At 34.7% G+C, this 23,792-nt stretch overlaps 1 protein-coding gene across 4 annotated transcripts in view; it reads right to left on the bottom strand.

The window, feature by feature from the left end:
• Positions 1 to 23,792, bottom strand: part of LOC119082602 (uncharacterized protein C18B11.02c-like) — a 331,234-nt gene that overhangs the window by 114,644 nt on the left and 192,798 nt on the right. Inside the window, exons 2-3 of one of the 4 annotated variants that reach the window (XM_037192161.1) lie at positions 12,845 to 13,235; positions 12,443 to 12,778 (exon numbers count right to left, since the gene is read on the bottom strand). The exons of 2 other annotated variants lie outside the window; for them this stretch is intronic. In XM_037192161.1, the coding sequence (XP_037048056.1) occupies positions 12,443 to 12,778; positions 12,845 to 12,934 (426 nt within the window). In that variant the 5' untranslated portion in view covers positions 12,935 to 13,235. Of the gene's footprint in view, positions 1 to 12,442; positions 13,236 to 23,792 lie in introns of all 4 variants that reach the window. One more of the 4 variants, XM_037192159.1, reaches the window with a different exon arrangement.

The raw sequence follows: 23,792 nt of genomic DNA, 5'->3' as shown, positions 1-23,792 counted from the left end.
ATTCTATATGGTCGAGATTAACTCCCATAAAACTATTTATAAGAAGAATAATTTCATGAAAAAAATAACAACCGAACCATTAAAGAATAATAAACGATAAAAAGATGGTTGATAACAACAAAGTATTATAACAAAAAAAAAACAATTTTTATTTTCCTCATTCGTATCAATATTAACAAAACAATAAAAACTCTATCGATTCAACCTCAGTGTAGCTGTTGAAGGTATGAAGACGATGAGAAAAAAAAAACTTTAATTCCAATTGAATAAAAACGAGTATTGATGATGATGAGCCTTTTATAACGTTATTTAATACATTCTCTCTCTGCAGAATCATTGCTTTAACAACAAACAAAAAAAAGACACATACGTTCACCCAAGCGTCCACCACAATGGACCGGACAGTCATCGGATAATATTTATCATGGAATTTTCTATAACTTGTCTCTGGCGATTTAACATCATAAAAAAACGATCGAAGAAATAGAATCGTATGCTGGGCAAATTATTATCGAATGCGAAAACACAATTATACTTAAAACGTTTACTACGGACGGTCATAGACGTAAATTGCTGCGTAATTTATAATCTGAATAAAAATTGATTGCAAGTATCCGTTTACATTGGAAATTTACGACGAAGTGAGAGAATCTATTAATAAAATCGATGAATTTTACTGAAGTTCGATCATGTGTGTGGTGATAAGTGGTAATCATTACCAATAAATGTTAAATTACGCCAACAATTCGTGTTGATTGTGACCTTCGTTCAATATATAGTCCACTTAGTTATTTTATAGTAAGTCTAGCGACTAGACATATTGTTAGACGTAAACTGCTGGTTAGTCAATTAGCCTCTAATCACTTTGACTCTAATCCTCTAATCACTATCCTAATCTGAACTAAATCTAGAAAAAGTAGAGCTCGAAAAAGTGTTGCTGCCGCCGGCAGTGTTGCCACTGTAATGTTCATAAAAAACAAGTTTTTTCGAAAAATGACATCAAATAATTTGTTGCCTTCTATGTAATTTCAACACCCTCTCTAGCAACCTAACTACATTTATTGAGGTGGTAAAAATGCAACGCAGCCTTTGCATTTTACATGTAGCCATAAATTACAGTGAACGACATCTCAAATGTCTCACTGTCAAATTTTTCTGAGAATTTTATTGTGTCATTGCAAATTCACAATGACATTCTCTGAAAAAAATGACAGTGAGACATTTGAGATGTCGTTCACTGTAGTCAACAGTTATAATTTTATGATTTTGCAAACAAAGGAATCAGTTAGTATTTTGACGTCATAGAAAAGAAGTTTGTTTGCTAGAGAGGGTATTGGTAATTTCAATTAGAACAAACTAGATGTTTCTTAAGCATTTCATATCTTCAAATTTTCTTAAAAAAAAACATCTGGTCGAATACGTCAACAAATATAATTTGCATAATGTACACTTGTTTCGTATAAAAATATGGCAGCGAGTGTATGATATTACCAAAAATAAAAAATAAAATAAATCTAAAGCAATAAGGGTATTCCATATTCCATAAGCGACGCCTCGACTTTATCGGGTATAAACCGATTAAATGACAACTGTCGCCGGAAGAACAATTAAATTTCAATTCGCCGAAAGCCACACAAAATGCCAGTGTGTAGCGTATGGTGTCAGACCTCCGGTAAAGTTATTAGTTTTTCAATCGGACCAGTATCTGCCGAGTGATCAGACCTAAAAAAAGCACGAACTGGTAGGTGAGGACTCTTTTGAAAAACAGCCTACCAAAATCGGACGCATTTTCCAGTGGACTTTTTTATATGTGCCTAGAAAGGTAATCGACCCTAGAAGCCAAAACCACTTTCAAAAAAATTCTTTAAAGTTTGTCTGGCTGGTGAAAGGTGATCAAAAACCGAAAACTTGCACTTTTCGTACAAAAATTTCTACAGTTACGCAAGCCGTACAGGGTCGTGTGGAGTGTCATTAGAAAGGTAATTTAAGTGCTTTTGGACCTTTTTGGGCTTCTTATGCGGTTTGAATGCATCTACGATGAAATAGAAGTTGAAATGTTTAGGTGTACATATTTCATCATAGATGCATCCAAACTTCATAAGACCCTATTTGGCTCAAAAGCACATTAAATTACCTTTCAAACGATACCCCACACGACCATGTACGTTTTGTGTACCTCGAGAAATTTCAGTATGAACAGTGTAAGTCCCAATAAGTCCCTATTCGGCTCAATAGTACATGTGATTACCTTTCTAATGACACCCCACACGACCCTGTATGGCTCGCGCAACTGGAGAATTTTTTGTAAGAAAAGTCCAAGTTTTCGGTTTTTGATCACCTTTCACCAGCCACACAAACTTCGAAGAATTTTTTTGAAAGTGGTTTTGGCTTCTAGGGTCGAATACCTTTCCAGGCACATATAAAAAAGTCCACTGGAAAATGCGTCCAATTTCGGTAGGCTGTTTTTCAAACAAAAAAAAAATCCGTCAGTGCGTAGCGTATGGTGTCAGACCTCCGGTAAAGTAATTAGTTTTTCAGTCGTACCAGTATCTGCCGAGTGATCAGACTTCAAAAAAACACGAATTGGTAGCTATATAAAATAGTGTGTGATGTTACCTATGATGGAGCGGAGTGAAGCGCACCTTTTTGTTCCTAGGAACATAATATATGCTATTTCTAAAGTCGTATCACTCAGCGAATATTGGTCCGATTGAAAAACTAATAATTTTACCGGAGTCCTGAGAACATTCGCTACGCTCTGGCATTTTGTTTGACGAAAATCCGTCGAGGATAAAGTCAAGACTTGAAATACACTTCGTGAGGTTATACTGTTACTGCTTAAAATTCATGAGGTAGTAACACTGTTACTACATAAAGTACACACAGTAAACCCTGCTACACTGTATCGAATCCACGTAGTACTTATTTTTAATGACTAATCTCGAGCGTGATGGTCACGTGAATTTGACGCATAGCCGTTCAATGTAAAGAAATTTTCAATATTGATTAGTGACTGTGTCTCTTTAATTATCCGAGTCGGTTACCAGCTAGTTGATTAAAATATTTAATTAAAGGACAGCCAAGAGACTTTGTCACTTATATCGAACAGCCGTTTTTAATTAAACTATTCGTATGTTCACTCTTTTGTATGTCGTGCAAGCGCTCAGTTCGAATTAAACGACAAAGTTAAATTAAATCCTTCCGAATCAGAAAACTTGAAGTAAAAAAAAAATATTTTTTTTTTACATCCGTGACATTGCAAACACAGTAGCAAAAGTATGTCATTCAAGTTCTGATTAATTACATTTTTCCATATGAATTCTTAATGCACAATACAAAACAGTTTGAAGGAAAACGAAAACTTAGAACCGGTGTCTATGCATTCAACATGGGCATTACAAAATGTGGGATAATGTGAAATGATTATAAATAATCTATACAAGACAAGCGTTCGTGTTGCATAAAAAAGAAGATGAACAGGTGAATTGATCAGCAGCTTACTCACGACAATGATTATGCATACCGTTTTGTATTCGTCCGATAGCGTCAGTCATAGAACAAATATATACATTTTTCGCAAAGCACACAAATCCGTTGATGAAATTAGCATAAAAAATAATTTCTTTGCATCTTATTGGCAACACAACCCAGCCATAATGAATATATCGTAAATTACCATCTAAGTATGAATTCGATATTCCAATGGCCTTGGAACGATATTCAAGATAAATATTTTCTTTATCAATTCTCTGCAATACGAAGTATCGGATCTCTCAGGTGGTTAATTAACTTCTAGTACTAACATTGGTACTTTATTGTTGTATTATACATGGTTATGGTATTTATATATACATTACGTATGATGTGCCGACCGATGTGAAAAAAGGCATGACATTTGATACATGGATTTTGTATCTATATGGTAAATGTACTTGATAGATAGATGACCCACATAGCTACAGTGTGTCACATTACGATATTTAACAATTTATTTATTTTTTTCCAAACGAGCAACAATGTTCACTTGAATATCCATTTTTAATCAACATATAACATCAATTCGATACACAAATGATGTTTATCCATGTTTGCGTTTTGAAGGACACTACTGGAAAAAGAATCTGGGTTGTTGTAAGGAATATAATTACTATTTTCGTGTGGAAATGTAACTAAATATACAATTTGGAACGTAAATAATATTTAAAAAAAAAAGAAAAAAAATTCCAACATGAACGCGAATCTGAAGGACCGCATTATTGACGAAACGAATGGGAATACAAATTTTTTTCGAAATAAATAAAAAACCTCGTTAAACACACCAAACCGTCGTCGCATTTAAGCAAACGATAAATCTCATTTTACAAAAGAATTGGATTTAGAAATGGCTGTAGATGTAAGAGTTAAGTTATTGTGCCAACAATTCGATACAGGAAATACTTTTCGGTTGAGTCAAATGAGCCACATGATAATATTAATAATAAATTCATTTTGGTGCTTTGATTAACCTGTTGTCAACTGTTGTCGACAGCGACAAAAAAGGAACCTTGACCTCTGGCTACGTTTTTAGCCCCGTACGAAGTACAAAGGGGCTTATAGGATTACGATGCCGTGTGTAATTGATGGAATTCGAAGCAGACGGTAAGGGCAAAGTGTTTGCCTATGTTCATAGATGACGAATCCGCAATAAAAATTTTGTCTGTCCGTCTGTCCGTCTGTCCGTCACGTCGATATCTTGAGTAAATCAAATCCGATTTCAAAAAATTTTCCCTGAAAGATAGTCAAAATAGTGAGGCTAAGTTCGAAGATGGGCATATTCGGGTCGGCCCTTCGTGAGTTAGGGCCACCTAAGTGATTTAAGGTCTTTTGGTGATATTTATGGCAAAACAAACGATGGAAATGTAAATGACACGGCAAATGATAGGCATTGTCAATACCAATGTAGGAAAAAAAAGTTTTTTTTAAATCGGGTGAGTGGACCGTGAGTTAGGGCCTTAGAAGTGAAATGCTACTAGGGCCCTATGTGTATTTTACATAGAACTCGAGTAAATTTCATTCGTTTTTCGTAATTTTTGTTTGATTTGGAAGGTAATCGAAGGCCGAATAGAATGTTGGTGAAAAAAAATTAAATTTGGGTCTTTGGCCTAAGACCGCTACTAGGGCCCTATGTGTATTTCACATATAACTCGAGTAAATTTAATCCGTTTTTCGTAATTTTTGTTTCATTTGGAAGGTAATCAAAGGCCGAATAGAATGTTGTTGAAAAAAAATTAAATTTGGGTCTTTGGCCTAAGGCCGCTACTAGGGCCCTATGTGTATTTTACATTGAACTCGAGTAAATTTCATTCGTTTTTCGTAATTTTTGTGTCATTTGGAAGGTAATCAAAGGCCGAATAGAATATTGTTGAAAAAAAAATTAAATTTGGGTCCTCGGACTGAGGCCGATACTAGGCCCTGTGTATATTTATACTCAATAAATTAAAATTTTAGGGCTATTTGAAATTTTTGTTTCATTTGAAAGGAACGTCGTACGGGGCTTCGTAATTGCGCTATGCGCAATTTCTAAGATGTACACATTCCATAATAATTTTACTTTAACTACATTAACCGGCGCAATAGGCTTACGGTCAAAGTAGGGTGACAGACGCACTAGCGTTCACGTACGCAATAGATATACGGGTTTGTACGGGGCTCAGTCGCAGCAAACGCTCCGACTGTTCTGATGGCTCGTTTTATACAGCAAAACTTATGTTAAAACAAATGAAGGAATAGATTTTGTATCAAATACCAAACGACTGAACTACTATTCGACTCATATCAAACTTGTAAACGTATGAAATTATCTATCAAAATCGTGCAGCTCTTTTGCACTAAGTTTTTTTATGCGTTTCAGGATAGATAAGTAAAATATTTGATGATTAAACATTGATACAATGTATAAAGTTCCGTTCGCATTCCGTTGTTTCACTTCCTCTGAAAGTAAAACAACAAAATATTTGACTTACCAATAAGTTAAAATCATAACTCTAAGTCTGTCAAGGGTTGTTACAGTACTTATACGTAAATGATATTTAGAGGATAATAACTTTTGGAACTAAAAGTTCTCCAGTTCATAGCATACCGTTCTAGTAAGTTCTTGTTTCTAGTTTGTAAAATGTTTGATTGATTTTCATTAATAGTAGACAACCTTATAACTCTGAAATTCTGAAGAAAGTCTTCATTTAACAGTAGTTTAGTGAAACAACAATGAAGACGATACGAACATTAAAGCTAAGACTTCTTATAGTACGACCATTTCTACCGAGAAATATGAACAAGTTTTACTTTGACAGCAAGACTTGCTGAGCAAGTGTATCTCCGATAAATAATATTTGAAGCATCAACTGAACGATGACAAAATTATAATTGAAACTGGAAAGAGTTCAATGAGAGGAGATCATTGAGTTTGATATGCAATTTGTTTAAATTGGATAGACGTTAAGTACATGCTCTCTAAATTAGATGGATCATCCGAGAAGAAGAAAATTCTCATTAAGTTTTTTAATTAACAACAAAGTCTAAGAACATAATTAATTTCCCGCTTAATGAACTTTCAATGAAATTAGCAGAATGGCTGTATGTCATCTAAAGTTTAATAAAAAAAAATTAGCGAACATTAAGTAGGGCTGAGCCAGACTTTATTCGATGAAATATTAATATTTGAAGCCGAAATTTAATTCCATATTAAACAGCGATGTCCAAACACATTTGTTTCTCAGAGGCCGAAATTAAACAATTCCTCCATGGCAGCTTAAGTGCTAAGGAAACATTTTCTAATATTTCCTTGAATTTTCTTTCATTTCCTCGATTTTCCTTAATTCTCCGAAAAAATATTTTCGAGAAAATTTGAAAAATGTTGGAAAATTGAGGAAAATATAGGACAATGTTTTCTCAGAAATAGTCCCTGTATCAGGCTATGTTAGTAGAGTTTCAACCAGCTGTCGCCATTTTATCGTTTAAAAAGGTTACCACATCGATTAGTGCCGAAGCTCAGCCCCGATTCCAAGCAACATATTCCAACGGATTTAAAACAATAAATGAGAAAAACTATAAAAAGACGCATTCTCACTCCTAAAAATACCGAAACGTTATATTGTCTTGATTTCAATGTTATATACATTCATAAGAGAAGATCAAAGAATTTTCACAAGCACGAGTCTTTTCAAGAAATCATCGTCATTCCTATTAAATTATATAATTTGACAATAAAATAGAAGAACACAATAAAATCCAAGAAAATATATTTATAAAAACGAACACAAGCACATAAAATAATGAAATGGAAAAATTGTTTTTCTTTTTTTTCTGTCTTTTGGCAGCGAGCTAGGAACATTTTCAATTAATTTTTTTTCTTTCGAAGGGGACCTGTTTGAGCCACTGTCAGTTGTATTATAAAACATTCTTTTTCCGTCAGTTTGCTCTGATAATTGGAATGAACAACGGTTTTTATAAACAAGGCGATGAATATTTAAATTAGGAAAATCGGTCAGTGTTTACAGGATGAGCTTTAAGGTCATTTGAAATTGAAATCGTAAGAAGTATTGTCGAGATGGGGATCCCCATAAATAAACTTCTTGACAAGGAAACAGAAACTTTGAAACATCGTCCTAAGGTAGTTGTGCATTTTTGACGTCAAGGTTTGATAATCAGGCCAGGATGATGGTTAGGGATAGAGAGGCATCGAAAAATGCGAGCTTTTCGGTTATGGGCAGCCAGAATTCGTTAAGAGTGATATCGCCAAATCTTCAGGTGATTTTGAGAACAAGCGGTCTCCGATTTTAATGAGTGATAGCTCGTTGGATTCGTCTTTCAATTCTAAGAAACACGTATCTTTCACTTTTTCTAAAAAAAATTGTTTTCTGTGAAAAGCGTTCAAAAGTGAAGACATGTCAGAGAGTACCGAAATCAGTTTTTCGACAATAACTCAAGAAAAAATGGTTTTAAATTGTTGTAATGTTGCACGAATGTCGGCCTTGGAAAGAACTACAGGTAGAGTATACGCACCGCTTGGTGCGAGTAGATCCACGAGAGTTACGACTAAAAATGTAGTGAATGTTCGGAGAAATCCGCCTTCTCTGCAGTTTCGATGTTCTTCGAAACTGAGTATGGGGTGTTGTAGCTGGCCTTACCCACTATCGTTCCGCATATAAATGAACCCAGAAATTTTGTGCTGCAAGCCCACAGAAGTGTTGGAAAAAAAGTTGGTGCCAAAATGCAGATTTTTTCCTTCATTCCGGGGGCTCTACAGCTGGAACAGCATCTGGAACGGTACTATGGCAGTCATTTTTTATCGTCAACTATTCTTTTACAAGTTTTAGTCTAATAAAGTGTTAGCGTATAGCAAGTGACCTCAGGATTCCGGAACAGTAATTAGTTTTTCAATCGGACCAACATTTGCTACGTGCTACGTGCGATATCACTCTTAAATTATTGAATGTTTCGAGAGGCCTTAAAAGAGTTTCCGGATTTGTTGTTGATGTATTTTCAAGGATTAAGAATTTATTCTTAAAGTGTATATACAGCCGAAAAAATCATTGGGCCCCTCTAAAATCGTCGTTTTAGAGAAGCGAAGAAAACGATTTTCGAAAGGGAGCTTACAGGGCCGATTATTGGAAAATTCACTGCAATTTCGAAAATTTATTTACCGATTTTGTGTTTTGATAAATTCAGTAAATATTCGGTGAATTTTGGTAAATTTCAGTAATTAAGTTTACCAATAATAGGCCCTGTAGCTTAGAGATTTTTGGTTGCAGACGTTCCTATGAAAATGGTCCCATTCCTTAGTGAGACTAACCCTGGTCAACATTCTTTCAATAAATAAATTTGTGCCATTCTTTTCGTGTATATACAAACTTCCGCAAATTGAAAGTTGTAAGTTCCGGCAAAGTAAATGGAAGTTACATTTTCTAGTTAGAAATCGTAAAATATCGAAAATATTGACTGTGTTCAAAAAGAAAATTTCGCAAACAACGGAACAACAATATCTTTGAAATAAGCAAATTCTGTTCAACAGTTTACGAATCAAACAATCACAATGCTGGATGTTGAACAATGAACAAATCTTTATTTTAACATTTTTTTTTCTGTTTGATTCTACAACAATGTGCAATATGCGAAAGCATAGAGAAAATTCTCTTTTCATTTCCTGTCAGCAGCTTTGTGTGTTTTCATCGAGGATTTCATTCGACAAAATCATACTTTGATACACACATATGTCTTTGTGCACAAATTGTAGAAATGCTACTTACGACTTTACGACTTGTAATGTCATCGTATGCCGTTGGTTCAGCTGTGGAACTTTCCGATAGTTCTCAGAACAATGATAATGGCTTACTACAATATGCTGTCGACTTTTGATTCATGAGAGCTTATGGTGGAAAATGTAACAGACTCTGACTGTTTGTGGAAAGGAAAATTGAATTTGAAGCTTACAGTTATTTGCATCATAAAACTGTATACTACGCAACGGTTCCATATTGTGATGATACTTTTTTGTATGAATTTATGGCCAATTATAGCCGTAACGACCCAATAAAAAATACCGCAGCTGGATCCGAATTATTTTTTATAAACAATTCGAACAGACGACGTTGTTCGGCTAGAAAAGCCCAGTTAATCCATTAGTTATGACGGAATAAAAACAAATCTCTCACGGGTCAGGGCTAATTATTCGGAATTTTTTTTTCGGGTATTCTTAAGAATTTTTTTAGAATTTTGATTAATCAAAAGTTGACTTTGAGAAATCAGTGAATATTTGGTGATTGACCTCGATTTCTAGTTAATCCCTGTTGATTTAACGTAATTAGTAAGTGACTTGCAGGGCTTTTTATTACGAACTTCTTAAATTGTTAAAAATTCCGATGGGAAAGCCATTTAAAAACCAAGTCAATCGTCGCAAGTCACTTACTAATTACGTTAAATCAACAGGGATTAACTAGAAATCGAGGGGCTCTAGGTTAAAATAACCCCAATAAAATATCGACGAGACAAAATAACTACTACCAAAATAACCCCGGTGAAAAAAAAGAGGACAAAACACTGATAATTACCCCTAATATTTAGGGTCAGTCTCGAACTCGTTTTCTTATAATTTAAAAGCGGCGAGCTTTTTCATACTTTGCAGACGTTAATGGGGCTCTGCCCCAAACCCCGCTAGGGGCTCCGCCCCTCGACCCTGCTTTCTTTTATATATAATCGATATATAGTCGATATCCTCGAATATAGTCGATATACTCGAATATAGTCGATATCCTCGAATATAGTCGATATCCTCGAATATAGTCGTTATCCTCGAATTCTGTCGATACACTAGAATATAGTCATATCCTCGAATATAGTCGATATCCTCGAATATAGTCGATATCCTCGAATATAATCGATAGACTCGAATACTATCGATAGACTCGAATATAGTCGATATCCTCGAATTCTGTCGATATCCTCGAATTTTGTCGATATACTGGTCATCTCATAGTAGATATACTCGAATATAGTCGATATCCTCGAATATAGTCGATATCCTCGAATATAGTCGATATCCTCGAATATAGTCGATATCCTCGAATATAGTCGATATCCTCGAATATAGTCGATATCCTCGAATATAATCGATAGACTCGAATACTATCGATAGACTCGAATATAGTCGATATCCTCGAATTCTGTCGATATCCTCGAATTTTGTCGATATACTGGTCATCTCGTCATTTTTCCAATAATTTTTTTGAAATTAGTTATTACTACAATTCGTTATTTTGGTGGGGTTATTTTGACCGAATACCCATTCATTCAGTCAATCATGCGAAAAAGGTTCTAACTTGTACCTCAATATTGAAACATTTTCCAGATGCCGTTCCGCGCAGAGCTTGATTGTAGACATTGAACAATGAACATAAAGCTTTAAAAAAAAAGTTTTACAAAAAACTGCGATTTATCCGGAAAACTCTGAGATTTGTTTAACGTTTATGTACCAAGATAAACCGCTAAACATTCCACCCATGGAATGAAGCAAAATGTTAAACGATCGTTTTATTGTTGTTTCGGTTAAGACTAGCATTTGTCATGGCATTGTAGAGTATTTATTTGAAAAATGGGGAGGGTTTGTTGGTCATAAGACATGAAAGAAAAATATGGTTTTAAATTGTGGTCAACCAGTGGCTCACAGAAATCCTTTTGTACATCTCATACAGATAAAGTGTGTGGTATATGAAAAGCGACATTTTCCAAGAAGAAACAGGAGAGTATGGCAGAGCCGTACAAAGTACCGCACCGATTCAAATCAAAGCGAAATAAAAGCACAATGTCCCCCCACCACCACCTACCGCATATTTTTCAAATTTACATTTATCGCACACACATAATTCAATATTACTTAATCATATTTTTATTCGATTTTTCTCTCTTTCACCGCATGTATACTGTATGTGTACCGCCGTCGCCGTATGTATAATACGTATTTATGAAATATTATGACAACAGGCGCAAAAAGTGTTTTGTACAAATAAAAATGAATGAAATATTTATAAAATGAAAATCAAATCAAATTGATTGGTGTTTCGCTGCTGGCTCTGCATAAAAATTGAATTTAGCATAAAAAAGCAACAACAACAACTGGATGGATATTGATGGATTAATATAGAATTTATTTGCGTTTAAAATATTATATATTAACGCAGGCAACATAGCAATTAATGTTTACAAACAACGAAAAACACATGTTGATAGGCGCGGGTAAATTTGATTGGGAGAACTTTTTTTTTTCGGAACAAAAATTTGATTAAAATTGATTGATCATCGAACCAGTAGTGGTACAAATAACGACCGAAAATTTAATAAAAATTGAGCGATGTTTACATATTTATATCGGAAATCATTGCACGAAAATTAATTAAATCGAATGTTTGTAAAAAACAAAGCCGTTGTAGCTAACAGGGCATATTATTGGAAAATTTATTTACCGAAAATTTTCCGAATTTTACCAAAAATTTACCGAATTTTACCGAAAATTTACCGAATTTTACCGAAAATTTACCGAATTTTACCGAAAATTTACCGAATTTTACCGAAAATTTACCGAATTTTACCGAAAATTTACCAAAAATTTACCGAATTTTACTGAAAATTTACCAAAAATTACCGAAAATTAACCAAAAATTACCGAAAATTTACCGAATTTTACCGAAAATTTACCAAATTTTACCGAAAATTTACCAAATTTTACCGAAAATTTACCGAAAATTTACCAAAATTTACCGAATTTTACCGAAAATTTACCAAAAATTACCGAAAATTAACCAAAAATTACCGAAAATTTACCGAATGTATGTTTATGTAAGTATTCGGTAAATAAATTGGCCAGCAATAAGCCCTACTACCCAACTACATAAATGTCTGTCGATTTACTAACCTTTTTAACTGGCATCATCATCGTTCCCGGCGATATAGTACCCGGTCCATTGTTTTGTCGTATAGGCACAACACCAACATTCAAATTTATGGCACCCAATTGCGTCTGACTCTGACTCTGTAACGGTGGATTCGGTGACTGTTGAACGGATGCTGTCGCAAGCTGTTGCTGTTGACTTAAACTCAAGTGATTTGCTGACGGATTTATAAACGTTCGTAGTGACAATGGTGTGAACATAGCTGCCGCTGCGGCTGGATGTAACTGTTGGTGTAATGCAGCTGGATTGTGATGTTGTAAGGCTGGATGCATTTGGTGTTGATACGTTTGATGCGGTGGCTGTTGATGTTGTTGTGGCGTTTGATTTGGTACGGGTAGCGGTTGTTGTGTTTGATGAAAACTTACGGCGCCCGGATGATGCATCGGCACGGCTAACATTTTCTGTAGTGGCACTCCCCATGGCAGATACCACGATCCCGGATGATGATGTTGCATTTTTGTTTTGTTTTAATTTATTGAATTTGCGAAAATAAAATTAGAAAAAATCAAATAAAAATTCAATTATTTAAACTTTTTGTTTCTCATGTATCTATTATCGACCATTCAATTCGGCCATACACGTTGGTACATTAATCAATTGAAATTGAAATTAATTTCGTATTATTTATGGAATCTCGTTTTTTTTTATTATTTTCAACTGTATCCACACTCGTTTATCACTTTTAAATGTTTAAAATGTTATTCATTATCACAATACTGTAGGTCATATGTGGCCTGCACGTACACACAAGTTGATCTATGAAATAAATTACAAATTTGTAACAGAAATAAAATTTTCAAACAGGTGCCAGACATGTCAGCCGATTGAATTTGTATCGGCGGCGAACGCCGACCGAATATTGGCTGGCTGATATCGATCAAAGTTTGCTTTTTATGAAAGTCGGAAATGCGTAATATTTTGCTGACATGTGCCTCAATAGACATTTTGCGCAAAAGGTTTGAAAACCGCATACCCCAGGCGAAGACGAGGTTGGAAATAAATCGCAGTTCGTGACGACATTTCATCGATTTCCATCACTCATACAAAAACACGTCTTGATACAGGTTTCATATGTCACACTCATGAGCATTGTAGTTGGTTGTGGTATAACACAACTACGCGTATGTAGTGTGATTGGATAAGTGAACCATATGTGGTAAAACATCTGAAGCTAACTTAGCCAATGATTTCATTTAACATAACCTGCAAGGCTAATGTATCATTTTCAGTGCTCGCCGAAGATAGCAGAGATTGAATTTACCGATCTCGGTAAATTTTCGGTAAATAGCGCCTACATGTCAGAACGTTTAAATTACTAATGAAATTCTCATCACTGGCCCAAATGAAACATGTTTTAGTGGTAAAAATTACTGGAAAATTTACCGATAATTTTTCGGTAAATTTTTCTGTAAATTTTTCTAGCAAATTTTACCAACAAAACTCATGGCATTTGGTCCAATTCGATAGGATATCTCACGACAATTACTAACGAAAAATATTACTAATCCGATGACGCTTGTTTCAGCAATAGTCCGTTAATTTACATGTGTTATTTACCGAAAATTTACTGAAGTCGGTAAATGTAAACTCCAGTTGTTAGTCGAGAGGGATTCTTTTGAAAAACAGAAGATCGAAATAGGACGCATGTTCCAGTGGAATTTTTATATGGGCCTAGAAAGGTATTGGACCCTAGAAGCCAAAGCCGCTTTTAAAAAATCCTTCGAAAGCTTGTTTGTGATCAAAAACCGAAAACATGAACTTTTCTTACAGAAATTTCTCCAGTTACACGAGCCATACAAGGTCGTGTGGGGTGTCATTAGAAACGTAATTGCATGTACTTTCGGGGCAAATAGGTTCTTACTGGGTTTAACATTCATCCACGTTGAGATATGTGCAGTTGAAGTTTTCAACCGAAAAAACCCTGAAAACTTACACTTTTTTTTACAGAAAATTCTCGCGGAGTACGGAACGTACGTGCTCGTGTGGGGTTTCATTAGATAGGTAATTTTATGTTCTTTTCGGACAACTAGAGTGTTAAGGAGGTTTGGAAGCATTTACGATAAATTATGAGAAGTTGAAGTGTTTAAGCGCTCATATTTTATTATAAATGTTTCCAAACCCCCATAAGACCCTATTTGCCCCGAAAGTACATGCAATTACCTATCTAATGACACCCCACACGACCATCTACGTTTCGTACTCCGCGAGAATTTTCTGTAAGAAAAGCATAAGTTTTCAGGTTTTTTTTCGGTTAATAACTTCAACTGCACATATCTCAGCGTGGATGACTGTTAAACCCAATAAGACCCTATTCGGCTCAATAGTACACGTGATTACCTTTCTAATGACACCCCACACGACCTTGTACGGCTCGTGTAACTGGAGAAATTTCTGTAAGAAAAGTTCATGCTTTCGGTTTTAGATTACCTCACACTAGACAAACAAGCTGCGAAGAATTTTTTTAAAAATGTTTTTGGCTTCCAGGGTCCAATACCTTTCTAGGCCCATATAAAAAATTCCACTGGAAAATGCGTCCGATTTCGATCTTCTGTTTTTCAAAAGAATCCCTCCAACTAAAACGTCTTAGCAAGTGACAAAACGCCGAGACCAAATCGCCGGCTAACATGTCTGACAGGTGAATTCTTTGATTTATATTAAAGTACAAAGGCAATGAATCATCATCGATGAAAATTTATTGAATTTTTGTTTACTCGCATTTATTGCCGCTAATCAGCAAAATTTAACTTTTAAAAAAAATATTTTATTTACAGTCGCGTACACACACTAGACTGATTCAGTTACATTTATTCGAAACAGTTTTTCATCATCATTTTTTTTGTTCGAAATTGAAATTTTTTTACATAAAACAAAATGCGCGAGCGAAAAAAATGTGCTATCGATAAATTTCTTTCCTGTTCAATACACATTTGTATAATTTAAATTGAATTGATTTCGAGTGTGATTTTGTTCTCGTTTATTTCGTCAATTTAAATGGGCTGCCATACATAAAGTCCACACTTAAATTTATGTGTGTGTGAATCAGTTTTTTGTTGTTGTTGTTCGGTTCGAAACTTTTACATTATCGAAATAACTTTACTGGAAAAAAAGGAACTTTTTTTTTACACTCGAATAAAACTCTATCCGCAGAATACAATACAAATTGTAAATTCATAAAAGTTTTTCCTTGCCCAGTTCAACCACGGCATATACACACACACACACACATAACGAATATACAAATCGACAAAGTTTAATTTAGTCAATTTGAATACGAATTCAATAATCGTAACAATTTCCTGTTTATTCGCATCTGAATGCGAAAGGATCAATGGGGATTTAATTCATTGAATGGGATATATTTACCTAAGTGAAAATCTGTGTGCTCTTGATGTTCATATTCTTAGAAGCAGATAATTCTTCGAATAAAATCAACTAAAACTGAATCCATTAAAAACGTTAAAGTCGAAACGAACTTTAATGAAATTCCTATTTACACATGAACTGGACGCCTATATTACCCAGTCAATTTGAAGTTCTGGTTTTCCGAACATTTTTGTGGCCATGGTATAGATGTTCGTTCACACAGACCGTTCTTAGAAACGTTTCCATGTTTGAACGTTCCATTGACTGAGTGAGAGAAGATTGTTTGTTTAGGGTTTGTCTTCCATTTCCGACATTCCGTTGTTGAATTAACTTTATCAATAATGTTGCCTGGGAGAGAATATGAAAAGTGTTTTTGTTCTTTTGTTTTACGAATTTATAAGGGTCGTGATTTATGCAGGCAATTGCTGTCGATACGGCTATCGGGTTAAATTCGATAATTTTAACGCAATTTTAAGAATAGCGTTTTTCAGTTAGTACAAGCCCACAGAGACACCGACTTGTGTTTGGGAGTAGTGGTGCTCATACAACAAGCGAATCTGGGAGTAGTGGTGCTCTTTTAAGTAAAACTGGAAAGATGTAGTGGTGCTCATCATTCGAGTAGTGGTGCCCGAACCTCGCTTGTCCTTAGAAGTCGGCGCCCCTGCAAGCCCACAATCCAGCAATATAATTCACATGTAGACAAAATCTACACAGGAAATCTGCACAGCCAGATTAAACTAAAACGGCTCGTCACCTGTTATCGATAACGGCGACAAAAATAAACGATGCGTTCAGGCTAGCGTTCTCCTATATAGCAAAACTTTGTGGAAAAACTAATGAAGTACAAGATTTGGTATAAAATGCTACGCAATTCTTTAAACAAACGAAGTACCAGATTTGATAGTTACACTTGCCGTTTACGAAAAACGTTTCTTAATTTCTTCCATTTGTACATTCTTCTAGTGAAATAGAGTCAGAATAATGGAAACAATAATAAGATCCTTAACTACAGTCCGTTTTTTTTTATTTCGGAACACATTTGAGATATTTTAGAGTCATCGATTTCATGGCATCGGCCTATAACAGAAGATGCGTCCGTTTCACACTTTCTCGCAGACGCACTTTTTATTTTGAATTTGAATTTTTCGTCATTTTAATTTTTTTGTTGTTTTGCTACGCAAAGTGTTTAATTTCCGGTTTTAATATTTTATTTTATAATTTGGAGGTTCGATACTCTAATTTGAGACTGTGCGAATAACAGAATTAATATAAATAACTTATTTTGAAGTTTTATCCGATTTTTGTCGTAAATTTTTCATAGATGAATAGTATTAGTATAGTTCTTCGGTAACGCGTAACATTTATTGACATTTTCAAGGTTATACACACGTTACAAGGCAGCGTCAATGTATAGAAGCACGACTAACCTTTACCCTACTGATTAAAATTTTTCAGATTTGGTAATTCAAAGAATTTACGACACATTTGTCGATTCAATACTAAGAACACACATTCTTATTCTACGGACTATAAAGGACCGTTCAGTGTGTGTGGCTTCTATTGAGACCATTTATGGAAGAAAATCAAAGCCTAGCTTAGAAGTTTCTTGAATTAAATTTAATCGCGAAAGGTAAGTTTATCAATGGCGGTAAACTCTGACATTTGTTTCAACTAAAACTAAAATCATTTTAGACGAAGAGGAAAGTCTTATTAGAATAATTTAGATGCTAATACTTTGGAATATCGCATAAAAAAATCTTCGTAAAGGTTAATACCAACATTCGAAAATTTTCTAACGAAATGCCTAAAGCTGGGTTATGAAACAAAAGCTCTAGATTCATCGAAATTCAAAGGAAAAGGAAGAGCCAATATGCCGTAATTTGTAAGAAAAAACATGTGTAAAAGAGACAAAAAGAACTGTTCGAAGTTTTATGAAGTACTTTATGAAGTTCCAATATTCAGCTCAAATTAGAAAAAAAGTTTTCATTCAGGCGGAAAAAAACTTCACATTCCCTCACCAGGTAGAGAGCCAAAACAACAACTTTTTCTCTCACCTTTTCTTCTACTTTTCGTTACAGTGGCATCGCTTTTCGTTCCCAGTGACATCAATTTTCGTACCCACTCATGTCATTTTCGGACGTTTTCACCACCTGGGTCAAAAACAAAACTTTTCATACCTAGGACCAAAAAAGTGCGACTTCATCGCACTTTTTCTCCGTCTGATAATATACTATTTCGACACAAAACATGTTTTCCACACAGAACATGTTTTTCCATGTGAAACACATTTCTTATCTGAACCATGTTTCCCATTTGAAACATGTTTTCTATCTGAAATATGTTTCACATCAGAAGCATGTTTCGAATCTGAAACATGTTTTATATCTGAAAAATGTTTGACATTTTAAACATGTTTTCCATTTGGAACATGTTACTTATCTGAAACATGTTCCTTATCTGAAACATGTTCCTTATCTGAAACATGTTTTATATCTGAAAAATGTTTGACATTTTAAACATGTTTTCCATTTGGAACATGTTCCTTATCTGAAACATGTTACTTATCTGAAATATGTTCCTTGTCTGAAACACGTTCCTTATCTGAAACATGTTCCTTATCTTAAACATGTTCCTTATCTTAAACATGTTCTTATCTGAAACATGTTTTCTACCTAAAATATTTTTCTATTGGAAATATGTTTACTATCAGAAAAATGTTTTCCGTTTGAAACATGTTCTCCATTTGGAACATGTTTTCAATTTGAAACATTCTTTCCATCTGAAATTTGTTTAATATCTGAAATATGTTTCCTATGTGAAACATGTTTTCTATCTGAAATATGTTTCCCATCTGAAATATGTTTTCCATCTGAAGCATGCTATCCATGCGAAACATATTTTCCATGCAAAAAAATATCTTCAGTCGTATTGTTAACGATAATAAACAAACCACTGTTGCTACTTTCATCTACAACTGATTATAAAATTAACTGACTTTCCCTGTTTACATGGACCAGACTGTCAAACAGCTGAATCGAAATAGTCCACAAAACTGAAAGTCGCGCGGCCACTATACCAAAAAATTAAAAGTCGGCCACTATACGACAAAAATCTGATAAAACTTTTAAAAAAAGTTACTTATTTCTATTGATTCTTTTATTTGCCCGGACGTAAATTACAGTATTGAGCCTCCAAATTATAAAATAAAATAATAAAACCTAAAATTGAACACTTTCTGTAGCAAAACAACGAAAAATTGAAAAAGATGAAAAATTCAAATTCAAAATAAAAAGTGCGCCTGAGAAAAAGGCTGAAACGGACGCATTTTTGCTATTTGACATTAATGACTTTAGAAACTCTAAAAAATCTTACGGTGTTCGAATTTAGTTTGAACACACTGTACATGCCCGATTATACAAAATCTCGTCAATATGTCATCCCTTCAATAATTTATCCCCATTGTGCATCGCAATATAACAAACGAACCAAATTTGTTTGAAACAATTTTTCACATCTTTCCAATCCCTATAACCGTACTTTCCAATTTGCATAATTGATCTGGAAAATGTGAATCGCGGTTCGAACGTACTACTTAATAGAAAGATAGCAAAAACCTCGACAAATGCTTCTCGCATTTTTCGATTACAATTTCGCTTTGTTGTTTTCATTGAACACACTCACACATACAAAGATCAATTTCATATTTTTTGACGAGACGAAACATTTTTGTGAAATTGAAATTGATTTGAAAATGGTTCGGTTGTACAGATATGCTGTGTTAAAATTTGTTCTCATCTCGGGAGTGTGCCTTTAGGGTAAAACATCGAGATACAATTCATTAAAAAAAAATGTTGTTTCAATTGCGAAGAAATTTACAACTTAAGACGAATAAGCAACCGAAACGCGATGGGGAAAAAATATTTGAAAGAAAAGAAAACTCCCATCCCGATTCAATATCAATATTCTCGTTCGATAAAATCTTGCACGACTTCCCATCGGTTATCTATTGTAGAAAGTCAATTTTAGATTAAAGTTAAAATGAAGTTAGAACCTGAGATGGATATATAGATGCGTTACGTCAGATCAAAGGAAGAAGAGGGTTTTCATTCCATCAACGATACGTACACCAAAATATAGCATCGAAATACATATAGCCCATATATAATAGACATGAAAATTGAATTGAAAATTTCTCCTCCAGGTGTACTCTGGTGCTCATCACTCTGGTTGATGGAATTAATCAAAATAATTCAAACATTTCGTTTAGCTACAAAAGATCTCCACTATACGTTTTGATGTGTGTGAGGATGCTTTCATCCCAATAAAAAATGGTGTGGGTTAGTGTAATGTTTATTCAGACAATATTTACGTTTAAATCCGTTGGAGAGAAACAAAAAAAAAAGCGCAAACTGACAATGGTCCGACTAGGAATGTTTCAAAATACAATTCATAAATATTTATACAAGACTTTATATGTGTCGTGTTGGATGTATGTTCGGCTTCAGTCAGTCCTTCATAATATGATCTGGCGCTATCTAAAAAAAAAACGCAAACACCAAACACACACACAATTCGTTTACATACAATATGAGCGCTGAACGAAATTCACAACACAGAAATGTTGTGCTGCTAAGCATTTACAACACGCCGCACATCACACAACGCTATAAATTTAAATTTTCAATTTTTCCATATAAATGTAACAATTTCGTTTTTGTTTCGCTGTGTTGAACCAAACGAGCATGTCTAATGCAAAACTTCCAGCGTAACAAGAAAAGAAAAGGGAATGAAAATGAACGTCGAAATGAACAAATTCTTCTTTTTTTTTTCGTTTCCGAAGAAAAATTTATTTGAAGGCAAGCAATAATTCACAATAAAATGTACGAGTATGAGTGTAGTAATAATGTGGATGTTTATAAGTCCGGGACTTTTTTTGTTTCTTCGGAATTATATATCAGAATGAATGACTGAAACTTTACGAAATCATTTTAATTATGAAAAGCGGGTTTGTGTCTACCAACATTCTGGTCTTGACGAATGAATTAATAAGACAAACACGGGCGCGTATATTTGTGTATATCTCTGCCATTAATTTAACGATAAACTTTGTAGCAGCGAGTATAAACGTTCGCTGTAAAATGTTTCGATGCTAAAAGTTTAAGTTTCAATTCAACAAACATAATTACCGAAACCAAATCAGAAAAAAGGTTCATTTTCAGCAACATCGCACTAATTAGCGATAATTGTTATTGATTCTAGTGTCGGGACAATTTACACACAAAAAATGCTTCGGAAGAGGTTTTCGAAAATGTGCGGCCTGTTCACACCACACGAAATATTGGTATCCAAGTCAGGGCCTATTTTAGGAATGTAATTTCTGAAAATTCCGGAAAAATTCTGAAATTATTTTTCGGAATTTTGCAGAATTATTTAAAATTTTTAGAATTAAAGAAAAAAATAAGCCCTAACCCAAATGGTACAGCCGAATTTGATATTAACAGCGTTAATATTATGTTATGGAAGTAGGGAGAAAATTAAGACTCAGGAACAGATCAGATTCACCTGAACCTGAACTTCAAATACCTATATTTTGAACTGAACCTGATTTAAGGCCCGTCATTGGGAAATGACAGGACAGTTTCCCGAAAATGTATGGAAAATTTTATCACAAAAATTCACCGAAAAGATTCAAAGAAACTCACCCATGATGCTTTCCATTGTATTCGTGCACCGTCTCTTTATGTCCCCAAGGCATATTTAAACACTAAAACACTTTTTACTCGATGCAAAAACAAAAAGTTTTTTTTTGTTTTGTCGCGATAAAACACAGAAAATATTTCGACACAACTGTGACATTCCGCTATTATAAGGACTAGAATGAATGTTTGCTGTGTTCACTTCGGCGGTAAAATATTTTCATTCAAAAAAGTGTCCGACACTTCAACGATGGTAGACATTTATTAAAATTGTAACCTCTCCCACTTCTTTAGTAAGCTAACAAGACTTGGCTGAGTCTAATTATGCCACCTCTTCCAACAAAAATATCGGCTGAGGTCGAATAATTCTTCGCTGAGCTTTAACAAACCTCCGCTGAGCTCTAATAATTCTCCGCTGAGCTTTAACAAACCTCTAATGAGTTCTAATAATTCTCCGCTAGGCTTCAGTAAGAGTCCGTCAGACCTTAGCATGTTGTAGTAAGGCAATGAAGCTGAGCGAACACTCAATAAGCATCAGCGGATACCTAATAATTGTTGCTATGATTTAATAAGACTCCACTTAGCTTTGGCAGATCTCCGCTGAGTGTCCGATTCGCTCCATTAAGCCTTCCTGCAACTTGCTTAACGGACACTTCCTGAAGCCTAGCGGAGAATTATTAGAGCTCAGCGGAGAATTATTAAAACTCAGCGAAGAATTATTAGAGCTCAGCCGATATTTTTATTCAAAGAGGTGGCATAATTAGACTTCGCAAAGTCTTCTTAGCTTACTAAAGAGGAACGAACATTTATTTACGTTCAGCGCAGTCTTACGAGAGGCTACATTTTTAATAAATGCTCTCCCATCGTTGAGAGAATGTCCGCTGAGCTCTCGTAAAGCTTTAAAAAAATGGTCGATGAACATTATTAAATGTATACGCTACCTTTTGTCAACTGTTTGATGATTTTTATAATATGTCCGACACTTTTTTGAATGAAAATATTTTACCGCCGAAGTGAACACAGCAAACATTCATTCTAGTACTTATAGTAGCGGAGTGTCACAGTTGTGTCGAAATATTTTCTGTGTTTTTGTCGCGACAAAACAAAAAAAAACTTTTTGTTTTTGCATCGCGTAAAAAGTGTTTTAGTGTTCAAATATGCCTTGGCGACCTAAAGAGACTATGCCCGAATACAATGGAAAGCAAAAGAGGTGAGTTTCTTTGAATTTTTCCGGTGAATTTTTGTGATAAAATTTTACTTACATTTTCGGGAAACTGTCCTGTCATTTCCCAATGACGGGCCTTAATCAATTTTGACCTGACCTGATCATAGTGATCAGGTCTGACGTGACCTGTAACCTGACAGGGTGATCTGGAAAGTTGTATGAAAAATTCAAATTATTTGATACCTGACTTGACCAGCTTGATTGAAACTATAGTCCCAGGTCAGGTCAGGTTTGTTTTCTGTACATAACCTGACCTAAAGTTTCAGGTTATACTAGGTTCACCGTAGTCGACCAGCTTCAGAAAAATCGTTTTGCTTCCCAACCGAAAGCCAAGGGATGAGGTCATTTACTCCCTTGTTGCTGCAGATAAACATTCTCTAACGAAGCGTAAGTAAAGTTCGACTAAATTCTCGCTGGCAGATAAATCTTATTTCATTTTTCTGGCTCTACACCTCTCAATGGTGTTAATGCATCTCTTTTGCTGAGGAGCACCCGTCATTTGTAATTTCGCAATTTAGGAATTATTCATGTGAACTGGCCTAATTGGTACCTACGGCAGTAAAATTACTTTTCGACACAATCGAAACGACGAATTAACTTCGCCGAATCGTTTCATTGTTTTTGTCTTCGGGGACAGAAAAAAACCCTCAATGGATATCCACTTACTGAGCTGTCCAAGCACCATAGGAACGGATTTGACAATGTAACAACGCATTATATTTCATGGCACTGATTACATTCATCATCGCCGTAAATCGGTTTCAACTTGAAAACTGGAAACATCATTGCCTCAGGAACAAAGTTTTAAATGTGCTTTTTTTGTGTGTGGTGTGGTATATGAATTACCACTCAGATAAACCATTCATTCTTCATTAAAATTGTTCTGGTAAATTTTTTTTTTCGCCACACCACAAAAATATAACATGTCATTGTGTACAATACAACAAACGTTCTGTGTGTGTACTGTATCACACGATGTTTTGCTGAAGCGATTTAATTTGTGAAACAAAATTGTTGTGGAACCGAAAG

The sequence above is a fragment of the Bradysia coprophila genome, unplaced genomic scaffold, assembly GCF_014529535.1.
Source record: "Bradysia coprophila strain Holo2 unplaced genomic scaffold, BU_Bcop_v1 contig_476, whole genome shotgun sequence".
Taxonomy (NCBI): domain Eukaryota; kingdom Metazoa; phylum Arthropoda; class Insecta; order Diptera; family Sciaridae; genus Bradysia; species Bradysia coprophila.
This window is presented reverse-complemented; position numbering and strand designations above follow the sequence as displayed.